The 23,677-nt window shown below is 39.6% G+C and overlaps 1 protein-coding gene across 2 annotated transcripts; it reads right to left on the bottom strand.

Moving 5' to 3' along the window:
- Positions 1-1,366: 1,366 nt before the first annotated feature.
- On the bottom strand, positions 1,367-17,537 carry CCSAP (centriole, cilia and spindle associated protein). 2 transcript variants are annotated; one of them, XR_011557458.1, is made up of 4 exons: positions 17,028-17,484; positions 9,545-9,819; positions 7,503-7,700; positions 1,367-4,365 (listed from the first exon to the last, which is right to left on the bottom strand). XR_011557458.1 is itself a non-coding variant. In XM_070733954.1 (3 exons), exons 1-3 carry the CDS (start codon positions 17,410-17,412, stop codon positions 4,192-4,194), a joined length of 834 nt encoding a protein of 277 aa, XP_070590055.1. In that variant the 5' UTR covers positions 17,413-17,537; the 3' UTR covers positions 1,367-4,191. The 2 variants fall into 2 exon arrangements, 1 of the variants encoding a protein (XP_070590055.1); XM_070733954.1 differs by lacking the exon at positions 7,503-7,700 and having other exon boundaries at positions 17,028-17,537.
- Positions 17,538-23,677: the final 6,140 nt, after the last annotated feature.

The following is a 23,677-nucleotide window of genomic DNA, read 5'->3' as shown; positions in this document are numbered from 1 at the left end:
CATTTTTTTCTCAACCATAGTCAGGTAGTTGACATATATCACTTAAACATATTCGTGTGACTTGTTTGAATTTTTCAAGTCATTTTTATTCACGTATTCAAAATCATGGTGAGTACAATTACATTTAAAGACCACAAAAATATGAGAAAAACATATCATTTAGAAATATTCTAAGTCACATAGAAACATAGAAGTCTGACAGCAGAAAAAGACCTCATAGTCCATCTAGTCTGCCCTTATACTATTTTCTGTATTTTATCTTAGGATGGATATGTTTATCCTAGGCATGTTTAAATTCAGTTACTGTGGATTTATCTACCACGTCTGCTGGAAGTTTGTTTCCAAGGATCTACTACTCTTTCAGTAAAATAATATTTTCTCATGTTGCTTTTGATCTTTCCCCCAACTAACTTCAGATTGCGTCCCCTTGTTCTTGTGTTCAGTTTCCTATTAAAAACACTTCCCTCCTGGACCTTATTTAACCCTTTAACATATTTAAATGTTTCAATCATGTCCCCCCTTTTCCTTCTGTCCTCCAGACTATACAGATTGAATTCATTAAGTCTTTCCTGATACGTTTTATGCGTAAGACCTTCCACCATTCTTGTAGCCCGTCACATACTACTCCAAGCTTAATTTTTTATGCTTTAAAGTGATTGACTCCCAGGGATGGATGGATGATACCTCTAATTTCTAACCTTAATCCTTCATTTTTAATTTGTATTGGAACAGTGACCATCAAATTTATGGCTTTCAGCCAAACGCTTTCCCTTTGATCAACATCTCAGTAATCTGGCCCAGTTAGAAACTGTAACTTTGAGTTTCATGAAGGACTATGCTATTATCCTGCCCCAGTTAGCCCTAAGTCATAAACTGGTACAGGCTCACATAAGAGTCCTCCCAATGTTGATGTTACATGGAAAGGAGTAATGTTATGTTTTATCTCTGGCACCGTTACTCTCGGTGCACTTAAGAGAAAAACAAACTACAGCTCCTTTTAACACCATTCTGAGATAAAGAAAGATTTCAGTTGATGTCTATATTTCACTTTAAATGCATTTACTTTTTAAGATTAGTGATTTCCAACTGAAACAAACATCACTGCTAGAGCCGAGGAAAGAGTGCGCCTAGCAAGGATTTTTGTAACAATTTTGAAGAGGATGGCTGTACTTCAAGCAGTAGGGGTATACATCCCATTATTTTTCTGCTGGTATTAAGGTTGGCACAAGAGGAAACTTCTCAACACTTTAAATCTACCTGGTATTTTAACCAATACTAAAGTTAGTATTCTAGTCTACGTGTTCATATTTATATATTATGACTCACCAGAGCATAAGTAGCAAACAAAAAATTTCACATGAGAAGCTTGAGGGGAGAAAAGCAACTTTAATTTATTAAAGACATTGACTCGTTACTATGGTAAAAAGAAGGAAAGAAAAAGCATTAATTAGTGGTCATTTGCTTCACATTAGGAAAAGTTCATTCTTCCAAAGTGAGTAAGAAATGCATTTACATAAAAAATAGTTGTTCAACTGAGATATGGGAAAATATTTGAACACAAGTACATACAAAAGCAAATATCCACAGTGCACATTATCTCAAAGTACACATCTGTTGGAAAAGTTGATAATATACATTAAAGTGCCATTTGCAAGTTCATGCATTTGTCGACTGAAAGCTGCACAACCCCACTGTTCGGAAGAACCACAACTGCATACATCAGCATTTAGATAAAGAGAGTTACACACTTTATTTTATGACTGTGTTCCCATACTAAATCTTATTAAACAAAAAAAATATATCTACTCAGCAGATTGAAACAGTGTTCAGCCGGGCGCTTGATGTTCTAATTCTCCAGATATTTTTAACCTTCTGTTCCAACTTCTCACTAATCAGCCGTGCAGTTATAGTACATGTTCTATTCTCAAAAAGCTGGTGTTGAAAATACCCTTTGGGGAGGTGATTTTTGTGGTACTTTTCCAAGCCCTAGGATTTTCTTGGTATTTTCTAGCCTCTCTAGCAGGGGTGAGTTCTAACTTATCTCGCCATTGCTTACTCCCACGCATGCGCAGTACTGAAAATTCTCCAAAAAAATGTAAGCCCAAAATAAAACGGTGGCACATGCGGAGTGACGGAAACTACTGCGTATGTGCAGAAGAAGAAATCTTCACCCCAAATATTCCAAAAAAGAGAGAGAGAGAGAGAGAGATGGTGGGTCAATGGACCGGCATCGATAGAACTGGTTCTGTGATATCACCATGACATCAACAGCAGTTTGCTACCGGTCCTATAGAACTGATGCGAACCTGAAGGAACCAACCTCTGCTCTCTAATGCATGAGTGGTAGTCATTTTATGTTGAAGCCACAGACTGTTCAAATTAATTAATTTGATACACTGAAGGAATAGTATAAAGATTGAAATTACCATCCCAAAAAAAGTTCAATTACATCTACCTATAGATGGAAATAAAGCCACTATATGCAACCATAGAAGAGGTAAAATGACATTTGTGGTATAATGGTTGAAATGTTGGATTGGAAAGCAGTTTCACTTTCCGCAACACTGGAAGCTCACTAGATTACTTTGGACCTGGTTTTTTGGGGGGAGGGGAGTTCAGCCCCTCACCCATAAGAGTATTTTTTTGGGGGGGGGGAGTCAATGCAATGAATGCAGGCTTTTTCTTGGCTCCTGGAAGAAGGACAGGATCTAAATATAATGAATAGATTCTATTCAGAGCAAACACTGTGTCCTGAGCAAAAATGACCTGGAAAATGAGTTTTAAGGTCTTATTGTTGATTAATGACAGGTTTTACAAAGCTCTGCACTTGCTGTATCTTTAAAGCCAATTTTTTGTCAAGTTCTGATGAAACAGTTACTGAGACTGAAAAAATCATTTATTTCAAAGTTAAAAATCACAGGTAGTTTCACTCTGTGGTACAATCTTTCAAGTATGTTGCACTTTCATGATTGCCAATGGCTTCTTCCTCTATAGAAAACCACTTTTAAAAAACCAGAAATGTGTGATACATTGTCACCTGAGTTTTGACACAAAATATAACCCAGCTTGATTAAACAGGCAATGAAACAAATTCAAGAGTTTTAATGTTTTAAAAGTCACTGTGCAGAAGCCTTATCTTCATTGGATGTATTTAAGTCCGCTCAAAATGAAGCATTTTACTACAAAAAGTTTAAAACCATTTGTACTTTCTACAAACTACTCATTAGACCATCATAGTTAACGATTGTCTTTATCTGTTATTTGGTACAATGGGTTCATGATAGCAAATGTTCCAAACCACAGTCACAGGATATTACTAATCTACTGCACCAAAATATCCAATTTTGTATAGTCACAACATCTACAGCAGAAATGTAAACCTCAAAAGTCACTATACATTTATGAAAAGGAGATATTTTTCTTGTTCTAAAAATACACAATGTTTCCAAGTACTGTATAAGTCTTCAACAGTTACATCTGCAAAAATGCATGTCTTTAAGTCCACTGTGATTTCATTAAGCTGGATAAACGAAAACCTCGTTTTGGTTGTTCCAGCAAGGAAACAATCGGCTGCTTTAAGGAATCCAATGGTCAGCTTCCAGAAAACATTTTTTTACCTGCCAGTTTTGTAAAGCGTGCAGTCCTTTTATAAATTATTGCCAATCATCTCATCTCATAATTTAATGAGACCTTCATTTGTCCAGGAAGAATCTTTACAAATCCGTTGCCGTCAGGTTTTCATGATTATTTTTTACAATAAATTGCACTGAAAATTGGATGCTTTCAATGTAACTCTAGTGCAATTGCTTTTCTATTGGCACAAGATTGGTATAATTCAGGAACTATAGAGGAAAAAAAGCCATTTCAAGAAAATATTGACTTGCTTTATTTAAAAATGTATTACTCAATTTTAGTTTTCTCGGCTGATGGTCAATTCTTGACATTTTCCTTAAAACATAAATAAATAAATAAATCTAGCAAGTGCCCTATATTGTTAAATATAGTTCTCATCAATATGGATCTTCTGCTGCTGCAAAGGTTAAATAGTTAAAATATAAATAAATGTAACAAACTGCTTTAAAAACCCGTTGATAAAAAATGGAAAACACTTGCATAATAGTCTGGAGTTTTCTACTGGTGTCCTAGTTGTTTTCAAAGCACTCTGATTTTTTAAAAAAATTAGAAGTCCAATCACCGATCTCGTGCGGAGTAACACCTCATGTATTCTGTCATCCATGGATTGTCTGGACCCGGAGGCTTGGTTCTCCATGTTCTTTCTACTTCTGCTGTGTGTATCCGTCTTTGTGGTAGTTTCCTTTTTTCCACTTGTCTTCTGTTCTTTGCTCTTAACGCAGATTCGTGTATCTGCAGGCACAGTTTAAAAATGAGGAGAGGGGAGGGAATACAGCTTTGAAATCATTTGATGAAAGTCATGCCCAAACAGTCTTTTAAATACTAATTTGGAATTTTATACATTTGTGCTTTTCATACTTGGCAAGTTTAACATGTATGGAGTTCAGCTCCCGGAATTCCCCAGACAGCAATTTCACACATCTTAAAGTTGCCAACTTTGCAAAATACTGCATTATATGGATTCCTTTTATGAATATTTCACTCACTGAGTAAGAGGTGGCTTGTTAGTCCTGTTTCATAACATTTGCACAAAATATATCTGTATTCTGCTATTCGATTTTGTGAATGATTACTCCTGGAGTTACCAACCAATAGATATTCTATGCTAGGATTTCTGTTAATATTTACTAGTACTAACTAATTTCTTTATTTTGTATTTATTTTAAAAACATTTATATAGGCATCTATCTTTCAACCAACTCTGGACAGTTCCCTAGCAAAATAATATGCAATATAATTAAGACTTATCATCAGTATCATAATTAATAATTTTACATACATTATGAGAGGAGCTAATCAGAAAAATAAAAATAATTATTTATGCCAGAAGTCTAGAAATCATAGCAATAAACATGCTGAATAGCTAGGTTCCTAAGATAAAGAAAAAATTAAAACCTACAATATTAATAGGTTAATACAGTACTGCCTATAAAATAGCATTGGACATACAGACATCTGGAAAAAAGCACACAAAATTTATGGTTTAATTTGATATAGAATACATATATTATTATGAAATACTAGCCATTTTAAAAAAATACTGTCTGCTAGGATACTTGTTTTGCTTAACAGAAATTAATTTTCACTGGAAACAAAAATAACTCAAGGAAAGACTTGTTACTGTCTTAGTCCAAACATTTTCTTCCTTTATTAAAAAAAATGTAATTAGCACCTTGCACTTGCTAAACAACTCAGCTGTGTTATCCGTTTTCCTTAAGAAAAACAACATTGCTTTCATATATTTTTAAATTCTTCTAGGAAGAGACAGATGCAGTTTAAAGTGCAATATTTTTGCTTCTGAATCGAGTATGAAATATTTCTATTTTTAAAACTCTGCAGAAAATAATACTCAAGAACCTTATCTCATTACTTTGTGCATGTTCCAAATACTCTTCATACACTAGATTCTACTTGTATTATGCATTACACAGTAAATGACTGTATACTAGTTAGTCCCAAAGGGGCTTTTACAAAAGGCAACTGGTCTGTCCCTACATGGATTATATGCATTGAAGGGCTACCAAAACTTTTACTACCACACTGTGGGCGTGGCTTAGGCAGGAAGCCCTGCATTTTCTTTCAACATCTTTCAGTGCAAATTGGGCGCTCTGGGGTGGAGCTCCATTTTCGCTACTCTACTGTGTTTCCCCCACCCCCGGTCCGGGCAGTAGTCTACCCCTGATTATATGGATAAACATATTTCAGCTTAATATGTCAAAATATGAATTTTTTCATATATCTGCTACTTGGTCTAGGCCCGTGATGGCAAACCTGTGGCACACGGAACCATATCTGAGGACATGTGAGGCATTGCCCTATGTCAGCTCTAACATGCATATATGTGCTAGCCAGCTGATTTTCAGTCTTCCTGAGGGCAGGGAGGGTTTCTTCATCCTCCCCAGGTTTCAGGAAAGCTGCTGGGGCTTGTAGAAGGTTAAAAGCGGGCACAACGTGCCTACCGGAAGTTCAGAAACAAACTTCTGGTAGGCCCATTTTTTGCCCTCCCCAGGCTTCAGGAAAGCCTCCTGAAGCCTGGGGAGGGCGAAAAACAGACCTACTGGAAGTCTACAGGCTTCAGTGAGGCCTGCACACATATGTAGGGAGGGACAGTAGGGGAATTGTGCGTGCATGCACACGCACTATTGCCCTTTTAGCACCCGAGCAAAAAAAGGTTCGTCATCACTGGCCTAGGCCAGGGGTAGGCAAAAGTGGCTTTTCTATAACGTGGACTTCAACTCCCAGAATTCCTGAGCTGGCATGATTGGCTCTGGAATTCTGAGAGTTTTAGTCCACAAGTCATAGAAGAGCCAACTTTGCCTACCCCTGGTCTCGGCCAACTAAAACCAAGACGATCTTCTGTTAACAGTATTGTCCCATTGTTTTCCAGATTAGAAAGCTGTGGTTAATTATTAAAGAACAAAACAATATAATCAACTCACTTCAATTTCATTTAACATTCCCTCTTGTTTCCAAGCTACTAAGTTTTCTAATTTGGATGAACGTAAAAAATATCATTATCAGAAGATGTCCTAGCTAGCAGACTAACTCACAGGAAAAGAAGAGCAGAGACAACAAGCTACAGTATTTCATTACAGAGAACCTATGAAGCTGAAATTGGCTAAATTTTGTACAAATACCTTCTTATCTGTTCATAAATACTGCATGAATATTCCCCTCTGTCAAACTCCAGTCTCACATCTTCAGTCCCTACTACAGGTACCACTAATTTTACTTGAGTAGAAATTGCCAATACATCACATGGACTTTTGGAAATTTGTTGAAGTTCAGTTATACTTAATCTTTACTTAACATTTCATTATTAATTTTAGTTGATTAAGGTAGCATACAAAGAGGTTTAACCAGTATATAGTTCAGTGTTTTTCAACCAGTGTGCCGCGAGACATGGTCAGGTGTGCCGCGAAGCTCAGCAAGAGAGAGAGAGAGAGAGAAAGAAAGCAAGAGAGAGAGAAAGAAAGCAAGAAAGAGAGAAAGAAAGCAAGAGAGAAAGAGAGAAAGAAAGCAAGAGAGAAAGAAAGAGAGGCTGGGAAGGAGGGAGATAGAAAGAGAGCAAAAAAGAGAGGAAGGAAGGAAGATAGAAAGAAAGAGGGATGGACAGAGAGGGGAAGGAAGGAAGAGAGAGAAAGAGGGAGAGAAATAGAGCAAAAGGGAGGAAGAGAGAGATAATTTTTTTTGTCCAAACTTTTTTTAGCCCCTCCACTCCCCCCCCCGCTCAATGTGCCCCATGATTTTGTATATGTAAAAAATGTGCTGCGGCTAAAAAAAGGTTGAAAAGCACTGATATAGTTGTTCCTTTCTTTTTCCCCACAATGCTCTCAGAAGTACAGTAACATTATTTTGCAAGAACTTACAGCTTCTCAATGGCACTCAAGTTCCTATCAAGGTGGAGTCATCAGCACTTCAATGTTTTGTGCCACTCCTAAACTTGCGCTCATCCTGACTCATCCTCATCCTGACTGCTGTTTTTTTTTATATACTGTATATCTTATGCTGATTTTGATAGGGGCTAAGTCATAATTCTAGCATCGAGAGTTCCTTCCACAGCAGCACTGAAATGGCAGCCAAAAAAACATGAAGAAAACTTTCCATTAAACCAGAATCAACAACAAGGATTTAGACCAATTTTGTTCCACAGTGTTATGATTAACCCAGACATGTTAACAGCCAAGGAAACAATCAGTTATGCCTTCAGAGTATCTCACGGAGGCAAGACAATGTCTCCTGTAGCAAGCAAATTAACAGGCTTCCGGATACTGCTTGCAGGTTTCCCATGGGAATTGCCTTGCCACTGGGGGAACTGGAATTAGGTAGGCTTGGCTATGACACAGCAAGGCTGTTATTTACAAACTACCCTGGGAAGCTTTTTTTTTTTTTTAAAGGAATCATAATTTGAAAATAAATACAGATTTAGGTGACAAAAACCTTTCGGCTCTGAAAAAAAGTTGGACGATTGCCACCATCATAAAATCCTCTTTAAAAATATACCCCACCCTTTGAAGGAAAGCAAGCTTGGCACAGGAAATCCTTGCCCCATAACCAAGGCGTTTTTCAGTCCCAATTTAATGCATTGCTAGGGTCCATGGCAACAAGAATCTTAACTTCAAGTTGTAGACATTTCAAAAATGGCAGCTGTCTTATACAATAACAAAAATTCAGGCAATTTGATGTTAAAAGAACTTCCAAGTCCCTTTTCCGAGATTGGATATTGTAAGCAAACAGGACGCAAGGCCTGCTGGCGGCGGAAAGGAGGTGATCCATTTATTCCCAAAAGCAAAGAGGTTTGCTCCTGGGGGCAGATACAGAGAAAATGGGATACAGAGTGTTTCTTTTATAGAGGGGACTGGTGTGACTTGAGAGGGGGAAATGGTGCTGGTTCTAATATGTGACTGTCAAAAGGTCAATTTTATTTGACTTTTCTGGTGTCTATTGGTTTGCCTTTGTGGTGTAGATGCAGTGAAGGGCCAATACAATTTTATTACCACAGCCCACGACTGTGTAGATGGTGTCTAGGCAGCCTGGTTTACAGGTGTGGGGAGTGTGACTGAACAGGTTTTTTTTAATCTGATTAATTACTCTTGATTTTGGTGTTTGGTTTTGCTATTATCAGTTGATAATTTAGCAGAGGTACCATTTAGCAAATCTGTTACAAGTTATTTCACATAATTTCTGGTCTCAGTGGATCATGTATTTGGGTTAATGGTTAAAGGATAGCAGAGACGAGAGAAGTAAAGCTAGTTTGGAATAAAGGATTTCCTATGATTATTACTTTTATAATAATAGCAGTATTAATCCCTTGATAATTAAAATAAAATTATTTTATGGGCCATCAAAAAGCTAGCATGGGCACTGTTACTCTAGACAAGTGCATAGGCAACAAACAAGTAAATGCATCTAAGTCAAAAGGACAGGCAAACTCACATCCAAAGGTTGTGTGAGTGTCTTTAGACAAAGATGGGCCTGTTCTTATAAAGTAGGGGTACAAAGTAGCTTCAGACACAGGAACCTAAATATGAGAGGAACAATCCAAAACTTACATGTCCTAGATATCCTATCACAATAAAAAAGTTTTATTTTTAAAAAAGTTTACATCTGACTGTGTTCGGCATCCCATGGCACAAAGGCAAAATACTACCCTATTTCCCCAAAAATAAGACATTGTCTGAAAATAAGCCCAATCCAGCTTTTGAGTGCACGGCAATAAAGCCATGCACCTATTTCAGGGTTCAAAAAATGTTCATCTTGGACTGCAAATAACCTACCTAACACAGGGCTAGCATAAAGCCAAATATTTGGACCAGTGTTTTTTAAACTCGGCACCTTTAATATGGGTAACCTTCAATTCCCAGAATTCCCTAGCCAGTATCTTCCTAAAACACATCCTTCTTTCGCTTACTTCATTTACTGAAGCAGATGCCCGGACGTTGTGTGTCTTCTGACTGCCTGTGTCAGTCTGCTTTTCACCCCAACCATACAAAGCAAATGGGTGTTTTATTCCCAATGTTGTTTCTGTCCTTTGCGGGTTTTTTGCTCCTTTTCTGCCGGAAGCATTCTTCTGACTCAAAGGCTGCTTTTGCGGACAACTTGAACTGTCGAATCCTTTCTCAGCAGTTTTCCTTTCATCTTTCTTGGCTACAGACTTCCCTTCCGATAGTTCTTGAAGGTCGACCTCTGGGAAGAAAATGACAAGTGAACGTTGTTTTAGCCTGCCCAATGAATCCCATCTCCTTTTGCAGCATAACTCTTTTGATTCATTTGGAGTTGAAGGAAGCAGTTCCCTCTTTTTAGCCATTGCAGACTTAGAATGCAAGCTGGTCCATTTTAACTCCCTCTTATGCCACCTTAGGAGAAATAGCTGTTTGCATCCCATTCATTCCTTTAATTTCCCTTTCCCAAGGAGACAATAGCAATAGCACTTACACTTATACTGTATACTGCTTCACAGTGCTTTACAGCCCTCTCGAAGTGGTTTACAGAATTATCATATTGCCCCCAACAATCTGGGTCCTCATTTTACCCACCTTGGAAGGATGAAAGGCTGAGTCAACCTTGAGCCTGGTGAGATTCGAACTGCCAAATTGCAGGCAGCTGGCAGGCAGCAGAAGTAAGCCTGGAGTACTGCATTCTCACCACTGTGCCCCTCAATAACTTGGTCATCCCTCCCATTTTTTTTAATTCCCAACAATCCTGTGAAATAGGTTAGTCTGAGAAATATTATTGCCCCAACAAGCCTCATAGCTGAATGGGGAAGTGAACCAGAGTTAGATCTGATTCTAAATCAAACGGTAAAATTGTAGCAGCAAAGAAAGGACATCCTGAAATGGTCATATAATATTCAAGTACTTTTCCCCAAGCAGACAACAGATCATGAAGGACCACAGATTGTGTTGTGTGAGGGGGGGGAGGGAAGTGTCTCTTCCATCTTGGCTGTTGCTATTTGGGGCCATGTTACAATTCCCAGAAAAATCTGAAAATCCTGCTTATTTTTGGCTGGCATCTGAAAGCTTACGCAACTTTTAAAATGCATGCTACCATGGCAATGACTTACATAAGCAATAATCTGTGTTTCAGTTCAAAAATCACCAATCTCATCTCACAATCTACTGCACTTGTTGAGTATATGTTCTGTAAATGTGATTCTTATTATTGAAAGCCCACGGGGAAGGCTATATCTCAGTCATATAATTGGGAATAACAGAAGGTTAGTTAAACAACAGTTTTAACATTAGAAATATAATAATGTCAATGGAATCAGTGTGACATCAGCAAGATGACTAAGAGTCATCTAAGCCAGTATCATATAACATCATCCTTAAACAATTAGTAACACTATACTGAAAATTTGCCCAGTGATCATTCTGCCTATTGTCATTTATAATCATATATTCCACGTATCAATTGTACATGGGTCTTCCATTTGTTTTTGTTTTTGCAGTCTATGGAAAGAGACCCATATTTCATAATATTAGCATTTCAGAGTCTATTTGTAAAATTGGTTTCTATCTGCCAGCAAAGTAAGTGCTAGTCTCAACAATGTATTTCACAAATGGACTGAAACTAAACTTTGAGTGGACCTCAACAGCAATAACAGTTAAACTTAGACAGTTAGACTGTTATACCAATTCATAGTTCTTTACAGCCTTCTTTAAGCATTTTACAGAATCAGGATATTTCCCCAACAATCTGGGTTCTCATTTTACCGACCTTGGAAGAATGGAAGGCTAAGTAAACCTCTAGCCAGTGACAATCTAACTACTGGCAGTCAATAGAATTTGTCTGCAGTACTACATTCTAGCCACTGAGCCACCACAACTCTTACAGCTAATATGCAGTAATTCCAAATGAGCCAGAAAATGTTCTGTGCTTCATCAAGGGGGTGGGATTTCTGTTTATAAGACCAATCAAAAATGTGTTTGAGACCATGATGAACACTATTTTGCTAGCCAAACAGCCCAATGAATTGTTTTAGGGACATGCATGATATTTCTTAAGATCCTGTAGATTTTGAAAGATTGATTGTGGAATGTTTGTTTGAGTTATGTTAAGCATACACTAAAGGGCTGTACTTAAGAGGTTTCCCATCTTAAAAATAGGAAATTGGGCTGCCAATTCTGCAAACCATGGAAATGATTTCAGAGACCATGAATTCCCTAGTCAAAAGTAGGCTGTCACAGTCTCGCTTTATCAGGAGCAGGAGGTATGTAAATTGATAAAATTCTTGGCTCTTAAGAACATAAGAAGAGCCATGCTGAATTGGGCCAAAGCCCATTGAGTCCAGCATTCTGTGTCACACAGTTGTCCACCAATTGTACATGAAGATCTTGAGCAGAAAGAGAAGGCAAAACCCTCCCTTTCCCTTGAGCCCCAACAAATGGTACCCAAGGGAATCCTGTCTGCCTCAACCAACATAGAGGCAACACTTAGACATCCATTTCAATAACCAAAACAGATGTCCAAGTGCCGCCTCTATGTTGGTTGCCGCCTCTAAATTGCTGCTAACTTCCTTGATGTTATTTATCCCTCGATGAAGGATAGTCATTTGACTGAGTGTCAAAATAGAATACATACTTTATCACTATCCGTGTTTGCTTGAAAAGAAGACCCTGTCTTATATTTTTTAACCCGGAAATAAGTGCTTGGCCTTATTGCCATGCACCCAAAAGTCTAATTGGCCTTATTATCAGGGAACATCTTATTTTGGGGGAAACAGGGTATTATCTATTTACTCTTTTAATGATACTCTGAGGCTGGCTTTGAAGAGTTTCTGGCTAGACGTTCTGATGAATTTCAAATCAATTGCAGGTGATTGTTTATGAAATATGTGGTTTCACATTATAATTGTATAAATTCCAACTACGGGGTTATTGATTGCATTTGTTGCAAGCTGCCCTGAGAAGATTCTGTTCTGATGGCATTGTCAAACATAAAATAAATTTAATTTAATTTAATTTAATTTAATTGACTTATATGATGCCCAATCCCAAAGGGACTCAGGGTGGCTGAGAGTTCCATCTTTTAAGATTGATAAATTCTGGAGACTGGAAGTCAACCAAGTTAAGAGATAGGCACAAGTAAGACTATTGATTTTAGCACCAATTGCTTTCAAAACCTGATCTGCACCCAGCTTGGATTCAGAGCAGTGAAATCTGTAGGATTAGTACGGTTAGTTTGTGGCTTAGAGAAAGCAAAGGGCTTACCTTTTATTTACCTTTAAAGGAAGCTTGTTTTACCACTCAAATAAGGCCATTTGACAGTGTTTAATCTACAAAGCACAGAGCAGTTATGCTGAAGAAAGATCTTTAAAGTTCAAGAAAAAGTTGAAATACATGGCAACAAATACAAGGCCAGAACTGTATACCCACATATTCTCTTTCCACACAGAGAGAGGGGGGCAGAGGGAGAGGGATGCATCCTAATTAGGGTTGAAGCTAAAAAAAAAAATTAGAGGAGGGAAGAAAATCAAAGGTTAAGCAGTTTGTCCCTGGGTGATTGGATCTCTAAACCAGCCAGCTGCCACCTTAATTATTATTTCCTCATCATTCCCATCACCCATCTCCTCCCACAAATGATTATATGACTGTAACTTTGTTGCTTGTATCCTTACAATTTATATTGACTAATTCCTAATATGATTTGATTGTTTAGATGTACCCAGCCTATCATTAAGTCCATACAAATCAAATTAATAATAATTAATAATTAGGCGTTGTGCCTTATGATTCTTGACGAATTTATTTTTTCTTTTATGTTCGCTAAGAGCCTTTGCACCAAGACAAATTCCTCATGTGTCCAATCATACTTGGCCAATAAAATTGTTTCCTATTCCCACCCCAGGCTACTTCAGCTAACTGCTAGCTGTAGTTCAGCACTTCAAATTTACCACTCAAATAAGGCCATTTGACAGTGTTTAATCTACAAAGCACAGAGCAGTGATGCTGAATAAAGATCTTTAAAGGTCAGGAAGATGCTGAAATGCATGGCAACAAATACAAGGCCAGAACTGTATGCCTTGTATTATCCTGGGGGGGGGGGAGATCCTAATTCAATCAATCCAATTCAATATTTACAATTATATAATCCTGTTTTAATATTTTGCTAGGCATGAGATTTTTATGAAATCCTTAGAAAATGTCAAGGGTTTTTAGGCTGACGCTCAGTAAAATCCAAAACACGGCTGAATTAGCTAGATGGGTGATGACTTGAGCGCAGAAGGCATTTCTGCACAGGTTAGTGGTTCTTTGTGAGCAACATTCTTTATCTAATCAATACAAACTGCTCAGAAAATAAAGGGAACACTCAAATAACACATCCTAGATCTGAATGAATCAAACATTATCATTAAATACTTTGTTCTGAACAAAGTTGAATGTGCTGACATGTGAAATTGACTGCCAGTGTTGCTTCCTAAGTGGAGTTTGATTTCACAGAAGTTTGATTTATTTGGAGTTATATTTTGTTGTGCAAGTGTTCCCTTTATTTTTTTAAGCAGTATATGAATGACAAAACTCTCTTTAATTGAGAGAGAGAGAGAAATGGATCCTAATTAGGGTTGAAGCTCAAAAAATATTAGCAGAGGGAAAGAAATCAAAGTTTAAGCAGTTTGTCCCCAGGTTGACTCGGCCTTCCATTCTTCCAAGGTGGGTAAAATGAGGACCCAGATTGTGGGGGGCAACAATATATGCTGATTCTGTAAACTGCTTAGAGAGAGCTGCAAAAGCGCTATGAAGCGTATATAAGTCTAAATCAGGGGTAGGGAAAGTTGGCTCTTCTATGACTTGTGGATTCCAACTCCCAGAATTCCTGAGCCCATCATGCTGGCTCAGGAATTCTGGGAGTTGAAGTCCACATGTCATAAAAGAGCCCACTTTCCCTACCCCTGGTCTAAATGCTATTCTATTCCTGCAATAGGGTCAACCAAGCCATACGGATTAAAGCTTTCCCACACAACCTCGCAGGCCAGAGCGGCCTCCTCCCGGCTCCCACCAGTCGGGGTTACAGAAGGTGAGGTGGGGAAGTCACGTCCCGCGAAAAGAAGAGCAGATCCGCCTCCGTTATCCTGCCAGATGGGTTCTCATTAGGATGAATCCGCGGCCATAATCCGCGCTCAGCGGCAAGAGACAGACGTCATGATCGCCGGAAAGGCAGCTGGGTCCTAACGCCGACCGGTTCCCTTAACCAAACCGCCCTGCCCTTTAAATGAGCGTTAAAACGATCAAACCAAACCCAAAACCTCCGCGCCCCTCGCAATTCGGTCGGTTTAAAAAAAACTCAAGAATCGAATGTCCGAGGCTCCGCTGCACGAAGGAAGCCCCCCCCCCCCAAAGCAAGGCCTGCGGGTAGTTTCCCAGCGGCCCCCATTGACTGGCAAGCCGATCACCGCCCACCCGCCTGCCTTTCCCGAAGCAAACGGCCTAGCGATCCGCTCAAGGTCGTGGCAGGATCTTGGGGAGGGCTCTCTCTCGCCGCCCCCGCTCTCAGCCTTCATCGTCACCCGAGGGAACGGAGCCGCTCTGGTACCAGGTCTAAAGGGACAAGGAGCGGCTCTCAGGGAGGAGAGGTAGCAACGTATTCTCCTGGGGCAGGTAAAGTCGGCTCTTCTATGACTTGTGGACTTCAACTTCCAGAATTCCTGAGCTAGCATGATTGGCTCAGGAATTCTGGGAGTTGAAGTCCACAAGTCATAGAAGAGCCAACTTTGCCTACCCGTCCTAGGGCAACAGCATTTAGACTTATATACCGCTTCACAGTGCTTTACAGCCGTCTCTAAGCGGTTTACGGAGACTAAGCAGCATATTGCCCCCAATAATCTGGGTCCTCATTTTACCCACCTCGGAAGGATGGAAGGCTGAGTCAACCTTCTGGGCGCTGGAGGTTGCAAAAATCCAGACGAATTGCATCCAGAAAGGAAAAAACGGGTACTTCTGTTTTTAATCTCTTTGCCTGCCTGTGTACTGTGCCTAGAGTCCTGCCCTTGTTTTCTTAAGTCGGGTCGAGCCTAGCCTGGCTGCGGCTCGACCCCAGCTGCCCTCTGCGCTGGGATCCACCGCTTTGGTTGCCTTAGGGCAAAGGCAGAATCCCTCGAGGGACCCGGGTCGGTTCTGCAGTGGATCGCGGCTTTTGTTTTTGTTATTGTCATTTTGCTTCTCTTAAATGACTGACGGTCTGGTAGATGGAGACAGGGAGGGGGGAGGAGAGAGAGACACAGAGAAAGACAGAAAGAGATAAAAAGAGGAGAAATAGATTGTGGGGGTTCAAATGCACAACATAAATAAAACACTACTGCCTGAAACCTTTTGCACAGCTCACTCACATTTTGTACTGACGCCATGCACAGAAAGAGAGAGACACAGAGAGAGTGTGTAAATAAATGGATTGTGAATGTTCATAAATGCTTACTGACATTCTTCCATACATTTTCTTAACCAAATCAATATTTACAACATTTACAATCCTGCTTTAGCATTTTGCTAGGCATGAGATTTTTGTCTCATTGTTGGCCTTTATCAAATCCTTAGAAAAGAAAATGCCAAGGGTTCTTAGGCTGACTCTCAGTAAAATTCGGCAGAATTTAAACGTGTATACAAACAAGGCTGAATTTAGCTAGAGGGATGATGACTTGAGGGCAGGCATTTTTTTGCACAGGTTGGTAGTTCTTTGCCCGCAACATTCTTTAATCAATATATGAATGACAAAACTCTCTTTAATTGAAAGAGAGAGAAGAAATAGATTGTGAATGTTCATAAATAAAACACTACTGCCTGAAACCTTTTGCAGTTCACTGACATTCTGCACTGACAACATACACAAAAAGAGAAAAAGAGAGAAAGAGAGAGAAGAAATAGATTGTGAATGTTCATAAATACATAGATGGATGATGACTTGAGGGCAGGCATTCACACAGGTTGGCCGGTCTTTATGAGCGACATTCTTTATCAATATATGAATGACAAAACTCTCTTTAATTGAGAGAGAGGGAGAGAGAGAAGAAATAGATTGTGAATGTTCATAAATACATAATATAAATAAAACACTACTGCCTGAAACCTTTTGCACAGCTCATTGACATTTTGCACTAACACCATGCAGAGAAAGAGAGAAAGAAAGAAATAGATTGTGAATGTTCATAAATACATAGATGGGTGATTATTTGAGGACAGACATTCGCACAGGTTGACAGCTCTTTATGAGCGACATTCTTTATCAATATATTAATGACAAAACTCTCTTTAATTGAGAGGGGGGGGTGAGAGGAGACCGGAGCTGCGGAGCCCAAAGCTCAGCCCCTGTATTAACGCCACTGAGTCACTCCAAGAGACCGATTACCTCCATCCCACCACCACCCGGCCCACCCTTCAATCCCCAGCCATTAGAGCCCATACCGGGTCCGCCGGGGGGTTCCACCGGCGCCGGACTGGAAGCCCCATCCTCTCCGGCCGCGCCGATCCCGTCGAGACCCAGATCGCCGCCGGGGACTCCGATTCCCCCCGCGAGATGGGCCGCTTCTTCCTCCGGCTGCCGGACGACCGGAGGGCTGGAGGTGCCCTGAGACGACGGGGGGCTGCTGCCGCCCCCGCTGCTGCTGCTCCCGTTCGGGCTGCTGTCCTGCTCCCAGTCGTCCCAGAACCAAGGCCGGTGCGCCTGTTCCAAGAGGCGCCGGCTCAGGCGGTAGCGCAGCAGCTCCTGGTAGCAGGGGCCGCACGCCTCCCATTTGGGCTCCTTGAAGCACTTCATGTACTCGCTTTTCACGCACCGCGACGGCACCATCGCGAGGGCCGCCTTTCGAACGGAGCCGCTCCGCGGGGATCTCCCTCTCTCTCCCTCCGGTCGCCGCCCGAATTGTTATTTTTTTAAAAACACCCACCAAAAAAAAAAAATGCTATTTCGTGCCCTCCACCACCCCTCCCGCTGGAACGTTTAAACACAAACAGCAACGTTCTGTGCCCGCCTCCGCTCCCTTTAGCCAATCGGCGGAAGAGTTGGACGTTCGGCGCTCACGTCACGAAGCAGGCTGTTCAGCTCTTCGAAAACATCCAAGGGGGGGTTGACATTGCTGCCTCTTGGCCGTGTGATGGAGCCGAGTGATGGGGGGGGGGGCAGACGGTCGAATTAAATTAAAGGGGAAGGTAGCAAGTAAAACGGAAACGGAACGACGCTCTCTTCGTAATCCCCCAGATCTCAACCGCTTGACTTCACCACCGCAGCCGCTCCTGTTACAAAAAAAAGGTGTCGCTGGTATCTATCGCACGTGATCCTGGTCGTCGTGCGGTTTAGTTGTCAGGACCGTTGACGCGCCACGCAGGGTCTTAAATAGCATCAGTGATTTTAAGAACGTCCCTGGCCACATATATAAATGTATTGGATTGGATGGTATGCAAGTTGCTGTGTTCATTTTATACTAGTTTTTTATTATTTTATTGTATTTTTATCACTGTTGTAAGCCGACCTGAGTCCTTCAGGATTGGGCGGCATAGAAGTCAAATAATTAATAATAATAGTAATAATAATAATAATCATCATCATCATCATCATCATCATCATGGTTGACTCAGCCTTCCATCCTTCTGAGGTGGGTAAAATGAGGACCCAGATTGTTGGGGGCAATATGCGGGTTGTGCAAACCGCTTAGAGAGGTCTGGAAAAGCACTGAGAAGCGGTATATAAGTCTAAATGGGGTGTGCATAAGTGCATCAGAGTGCCTTCTGTCCCCTGCCCTAATGTTTCTCCTCTATTAATATCATGTATATATAAATATTGTTATATCTTTGTATGCCACCAATACCTACTTGACAAAACAAATAAATGCTATTGCTATCACAGTCACCGTGTTAGCTCCAAAATGTTAGGGTTGCATGTGGGTTGTCTAAGGCAGTGTTTCCCAACCTTGGCAACTTGAAGATATTTGGACTTCAACTCCCAGAATTCCCCAGCCAGCAAATGCTGGCTGGGGAATTCTGGGAGTTGAAGTCCAGATATCTCCAAGTTGCCAAGGTTGGGGAACACTGGTCTAAGGTGTATGATGGCGTCCTAGAATTATAGCAGGTTGGTGCTTAATTCTGATGAATTGAGCACCAATTCTGATTAACCCGCTTAATCAGAATTGGTGGGATGTATTAGCATCCCACCAATTCTGGGATGCTAATACATCTTCCTCCACCTCGCATCCTGGACATAAATTGTTTCAACTCCTACCCTCAAAAAGACACTATAAAGCACTGCACACCAAGACAGCTAAACACAAGAACAGTTTTTTTTCCTGGAATGCCATCACTCTGCTAAACAAATAATTCCCTCACCACTGTCAAACTATTCACTAAGGCAGCAGTACTATTACTATTAGTCTTCTCATTGTTCCTATCACTCATTTCCTGTCATTTGTGAGTGTAACTTGTTGCTTGTATCCTTAAGATTTTTATTAATATTGTTTGTTTCCTGATTGCTTATTTTTACCCTATGATAAGGGTTTTTCCTCATGATTCTTGACAAATGTATATTTTCTCTTATGTACACTGAGAGCATCTGCACCAAAGACAAATTCCTTGGGTGTCCAATTACACTTGGCCAATAAAGAATTCTATCCTACCTATTCTCTAATATTCTCCCCTCTCTCTCCCCCCTCCACGCTCACTGTAAACTGGCACCCACTGAGCACAACTACAAATGTGGGTGCCACAACAAGTGATAAAAGAGGTGCTGTTCATCTGGGTACCATTTCACTTTTGCACCAGGTTAGTTTTGTGAAATATACACTGCTCAAAAAAAATAAAGGGAACACTTAACACAATATAACTCCAAGTAAATCAAACTTCTGTGAAATCAAACTGTCCACTTAGGGAGCAACACTGTTTGACAATCAATTTCACATGCTGTTGTGCACATTTAACTTTGTACAGAACAAAGTATTCAATGAGAATATTTCATTCATTCAGATCTAGGATGTGTTCTTTGAGTCTTCCCTTTATTTTTTTGAGCAGTGTATTTTCTGCTCAACGTGTACCCTGAAAGTCATCATCATTCTTTTGAATGCCTCTTCCTGGTTGTTATTTTGTGAGACATTTTATTTTATTCATTCCAATGAATATTCAATTGATAGAGAACTGCTTTGGTGTAGTAGTGGTGAAGGCATGAGTTCTTGTCCTGTCATAGGCACAAACACAGCTTTGTGATCTTGGGTAAGTCATCCTCTTTCACCTCTAGGGAGGAGGCAATGGCAAACTATTTCTGAAAAACATTGCCAAAAAAACTTGAAGGTCTTATCCAGGAAGTCTTCAAGAATGAGACACAATTAAACATAACCGGGGAGGGGGGGGGTTGTCACATTTTAGCATGGCATCATGGAGTCAGCATGACATGAGCACTAATACCTTCTCTCTCTCTGAAGTGGCATCTATTTATCCGCTTGCATTTGTATGCTTTCAAACTGCTAGTTTGGCAGTTTGGGACAAGGATTGCAGCCCACCCTGTCATATAGAACCTGGGCTGCCAGCTTTCCAGCCAATAAGCCAGTGATGGGTCCTAAATCCCATTGCTACTGGTGCGCAGAAGCGGCGGGTGGGTGGGCGGAGCCTCCCTCTTCTGCCGCTACCAGTTTGTAGAACCAGACCAGACCAGTAGTAACCCATCACTGCAACAAGCCCAGTTTCTTAACCGCTGATCCACTACAACTCCCTATAATTTTTGTAAGCCCTATATCAAGTGTCAAACTTGCCGGATGCATCATGCACTGGCAACTGCCCACACCCAGTTTAACGGAGGGGGGGGGGAGTTGTGATACATCACATGATGACGCTATGATGACATTTGACACCCCTACCCTATATCAAATTAAATACAATTAGATGTATTCAGACCATCACAAAATAGCACAACTTAAACTTGCTGGGTTGTATCTAAATGGTGTGCCCAAAGTCTTCCCTTGGGCCGTGTTTTTCAATATCAATAACTTTAAGATGTATGGACTTAAAATATAATATTATGAAATTTAAGTTATTTGTAAAATATCTGCATAAAGCAGTACAATTGTGCAATTCCAGACTGATCCTCAAGCTTTTGAAATCTTTTATTAATTTTATTTATTTATTTGTCAAATACGTATTTGTAATATACATAAATATAACATTGTATATATAGATGAGTATTCCAAGATCTTTGACAGAGTGAGGGTCATCTGCAAGGTTTATTCAGCTTGTATTTGGTGTTCTGATTCTTTTTGCCAATGTGTAGGACAGAACATTTGTTGGTTGAGATTTGGAGTTGCCAGATATTTGACCATTCTGATACAAAGTCAAGGTCTTTTTGGAGGGTAGCAGTGTTGTCGATGGTGTTGAAGAGTTTTACATCATCAGCAAAGAGAACGCAGCTGCTTCTAATGTGATCGCAAAGGTCATTTATATAGAGTATAAAGGGTGTTGGTCCTTGTACGCTGCCTTAGGGTACACCGCTGTTAACAGGAACAGGATTAAATAGGGTGCTCCCTATTTTGACCACTTGTTGTCTGTTTGACAGGAATGCAGTTATCCAGTCGTGTAGGGGTCCAGAGATGTCGTAGGATTTCAGTTTCAGAAGTAGACTATCATGAACCACTGTGTCGAAGGCTTTACAGAAATCAATATAAATTGTGTTTATTGTTTTGCCCTGGTCAAGGTTTGAGGTCCATATGTTTTTGCAGTGTGGTAGTTGTAGATTGTAGAATAATTTTTTCCTAAAACTGAATTACTTGTTGGAAAGTAGATTGTTAGTTTCTAGGTGGAAGGTAATGGATTGGTTTATGATACTTGTGATTTCTGACAATCTCAAAATGGGTGAGCAGTGTGGTCGGGCGGTAGGAAAAGCAAGTAGGATGCTTGGCTGCATAGCTAGGGGTATAACAAGCAGGAAGAGGGAGATTGTGATCCCCTTATATAAAGCGCTGGTGAGACCACATTTGGAGTACTGTGTTCAGTTTTGGAGACCTCACCTACAAAAAGATATTGACAAAATTGAATGGGTCCAAAGACGGGCTACAAGAATGGTGGAAGGTCTTAAGCCTAAAACGTATCAGGAAAGACTTAATGAACTCAATCTGTATAGTCTGGAGGACAGAAGGAAAAGGGGGGACATGATCGAAACATTTAAATATGTTAAAGGGTTAAATAAGGTTCAGGAGGGAAGTGTTTTTAATAGGAAAGTGAACACAAGAACAAGGGGACACAATCTGAAGTTAGTTGGGGGAAAGATCAAAGGCAACATGAGAAAATATTATTTTACTGAAAGAGTAGTAGATCCTTGGAACAAACTTCCAGCAGACGTGGTTGGTAAATCCACAGTAACTGAATTTAAACATGCCTGGGATAAACCTATATCCATTGTAAGATAAAATATAGGAAATAGTATAAGGGCAGACTAGATGGACCATGAGGTCTTTTTCTGTCATCAGTCTTCTATGTTTCTATGTTTCTATACATTGAATCAGCTAGTTAAGATTGTTCATAGGCCAACATATGTGGTGGTTATGTCCCGAAGTGAGGAGATTTTGGCTAAAAATACATAATTGGTTGCAACAAATAACAGGTGCAATAATAGAATTTACTCCGCAGCATTGTCTACTTGGAATATTTAAAAAAAACAATACAGAAAAAACAACCAAATACCTGACTCTGCATATTACAACAACTGCAAGACTTGTGTTTGCACAATGTTAGAAGACCCCTCACTCACCCACTGAAGGCTTAATAATTAAGAAGATCTACGACTGTACAGAAATGGACAAATTAACTCTAGAATTAAGAAGACAAAAAGTCTCAGAATGCGATGAAATACAGTATGGGGAAACTGGTATCAATAGACTGATGATAGAAAACAAAAAAGGGGAAATGAAAAAAACACGGAATATTGTAAATATCGAAATTGATGTATTGTACAAATAGGAAATCAATGTAAATAAGTAGGTGTAGAATTGCTTAAGGATATATTGTAATTTGTGGGAAAACTTTGAAAATTAATAAAGAAAATTTAAACAAGATTGTTTATGGGCCAAGATCAATCCTAAATTTGCCCACTAGAGGTCCTCTTGAGACTGCAGTTTTAATTTTTTCCCCAAAGACTCATCAGCATATGCAGATACTGTTCTGTATTTATCTTCTCCTCTACTGGGTTTATAAAATAGCTCACTTAGCCCAAATCAGCTGTTCTTTGTATATCTATTATAAAGCTCTAAGACGCTTTGGATGCTTTGGTCTGGTAAATAATAGCAAGAGTGTTATTTCTGTTATCATTACTTTTAAGATTTTCTAATCATTTTATGTGAATTATTATATTCATGTAGTTGAACTCAGCTCTCAGAGAATTTTCTATTTGAGAATGGGCAGATTGTCTCTCTCTTTGGAATGATCAAGATTACTAAATCTGAGCTGCAAAGATCCAGATGACCAGTAGATAACAGACAAGAGAGAGAGATAAATTCTGGCTATTTTGCAGTCATGCAATTGTTATCTGATGATGCTTGAGCGCTCAGAAATATCTTATGGCACCCATATTGACTTATTTATTTGTTAGATTAGTAGCCATATTTAGTGTTTTGGATGATGCAATATCTTTCTTGTCTTCGCTTGTATGAGTTGTATCACAGTAGTAACTTATGGAAATACTGCAACTTTAGTTACCTCCAAGCTGTCAAAAGGACTAAAAAGATTTTTATGAAAAAATAAAAATTATACTTGATCATTATAAGGAAGATTTAAGTATCTTTAACACAACACACATTTTACAAAACCCAAATCGCTTATCCTACACATCGAGACCAACACTCAGTAAAACATATTCAGATTAAAAAAATAGAATCTGCAAAGAATTTTACTTTTCCATTTCTACTATATTTCATTTATGCTTATATTATGTATGTCCAATTAAACTCTTCTGAAAAGATATGCATTACATTTGACAGTTAATAATCTGCAATAATTTCATTAATTTCACAAATCAAGGCAAGTAGTTGGTAGATTTTCCTTAGATTCACATATTTCAGGACCATGTGCAACCATAGCCACAAGCTTTG

This window comes from Erythrolamprus reginae, chromosome 1, assembly GCF_031021105.1.
Source record: "Erythrolamprus reginae isolate rEryReg1 chromosome 1, rEryReg1.hap1, whole genome shotgun sequence".
Lineage (NCBI taxonomy): Eukaryota > Metazoa > Chordata > Lepidosauria > Squamata > Dipsadidae > Erythrolamprus > Erythrolamprus reginae.
The sequence above is the reverse complement of the archived record's forward strand: the minus strand, read 5'-3'. Positions and strand labels throughout refer to the sequence as shown.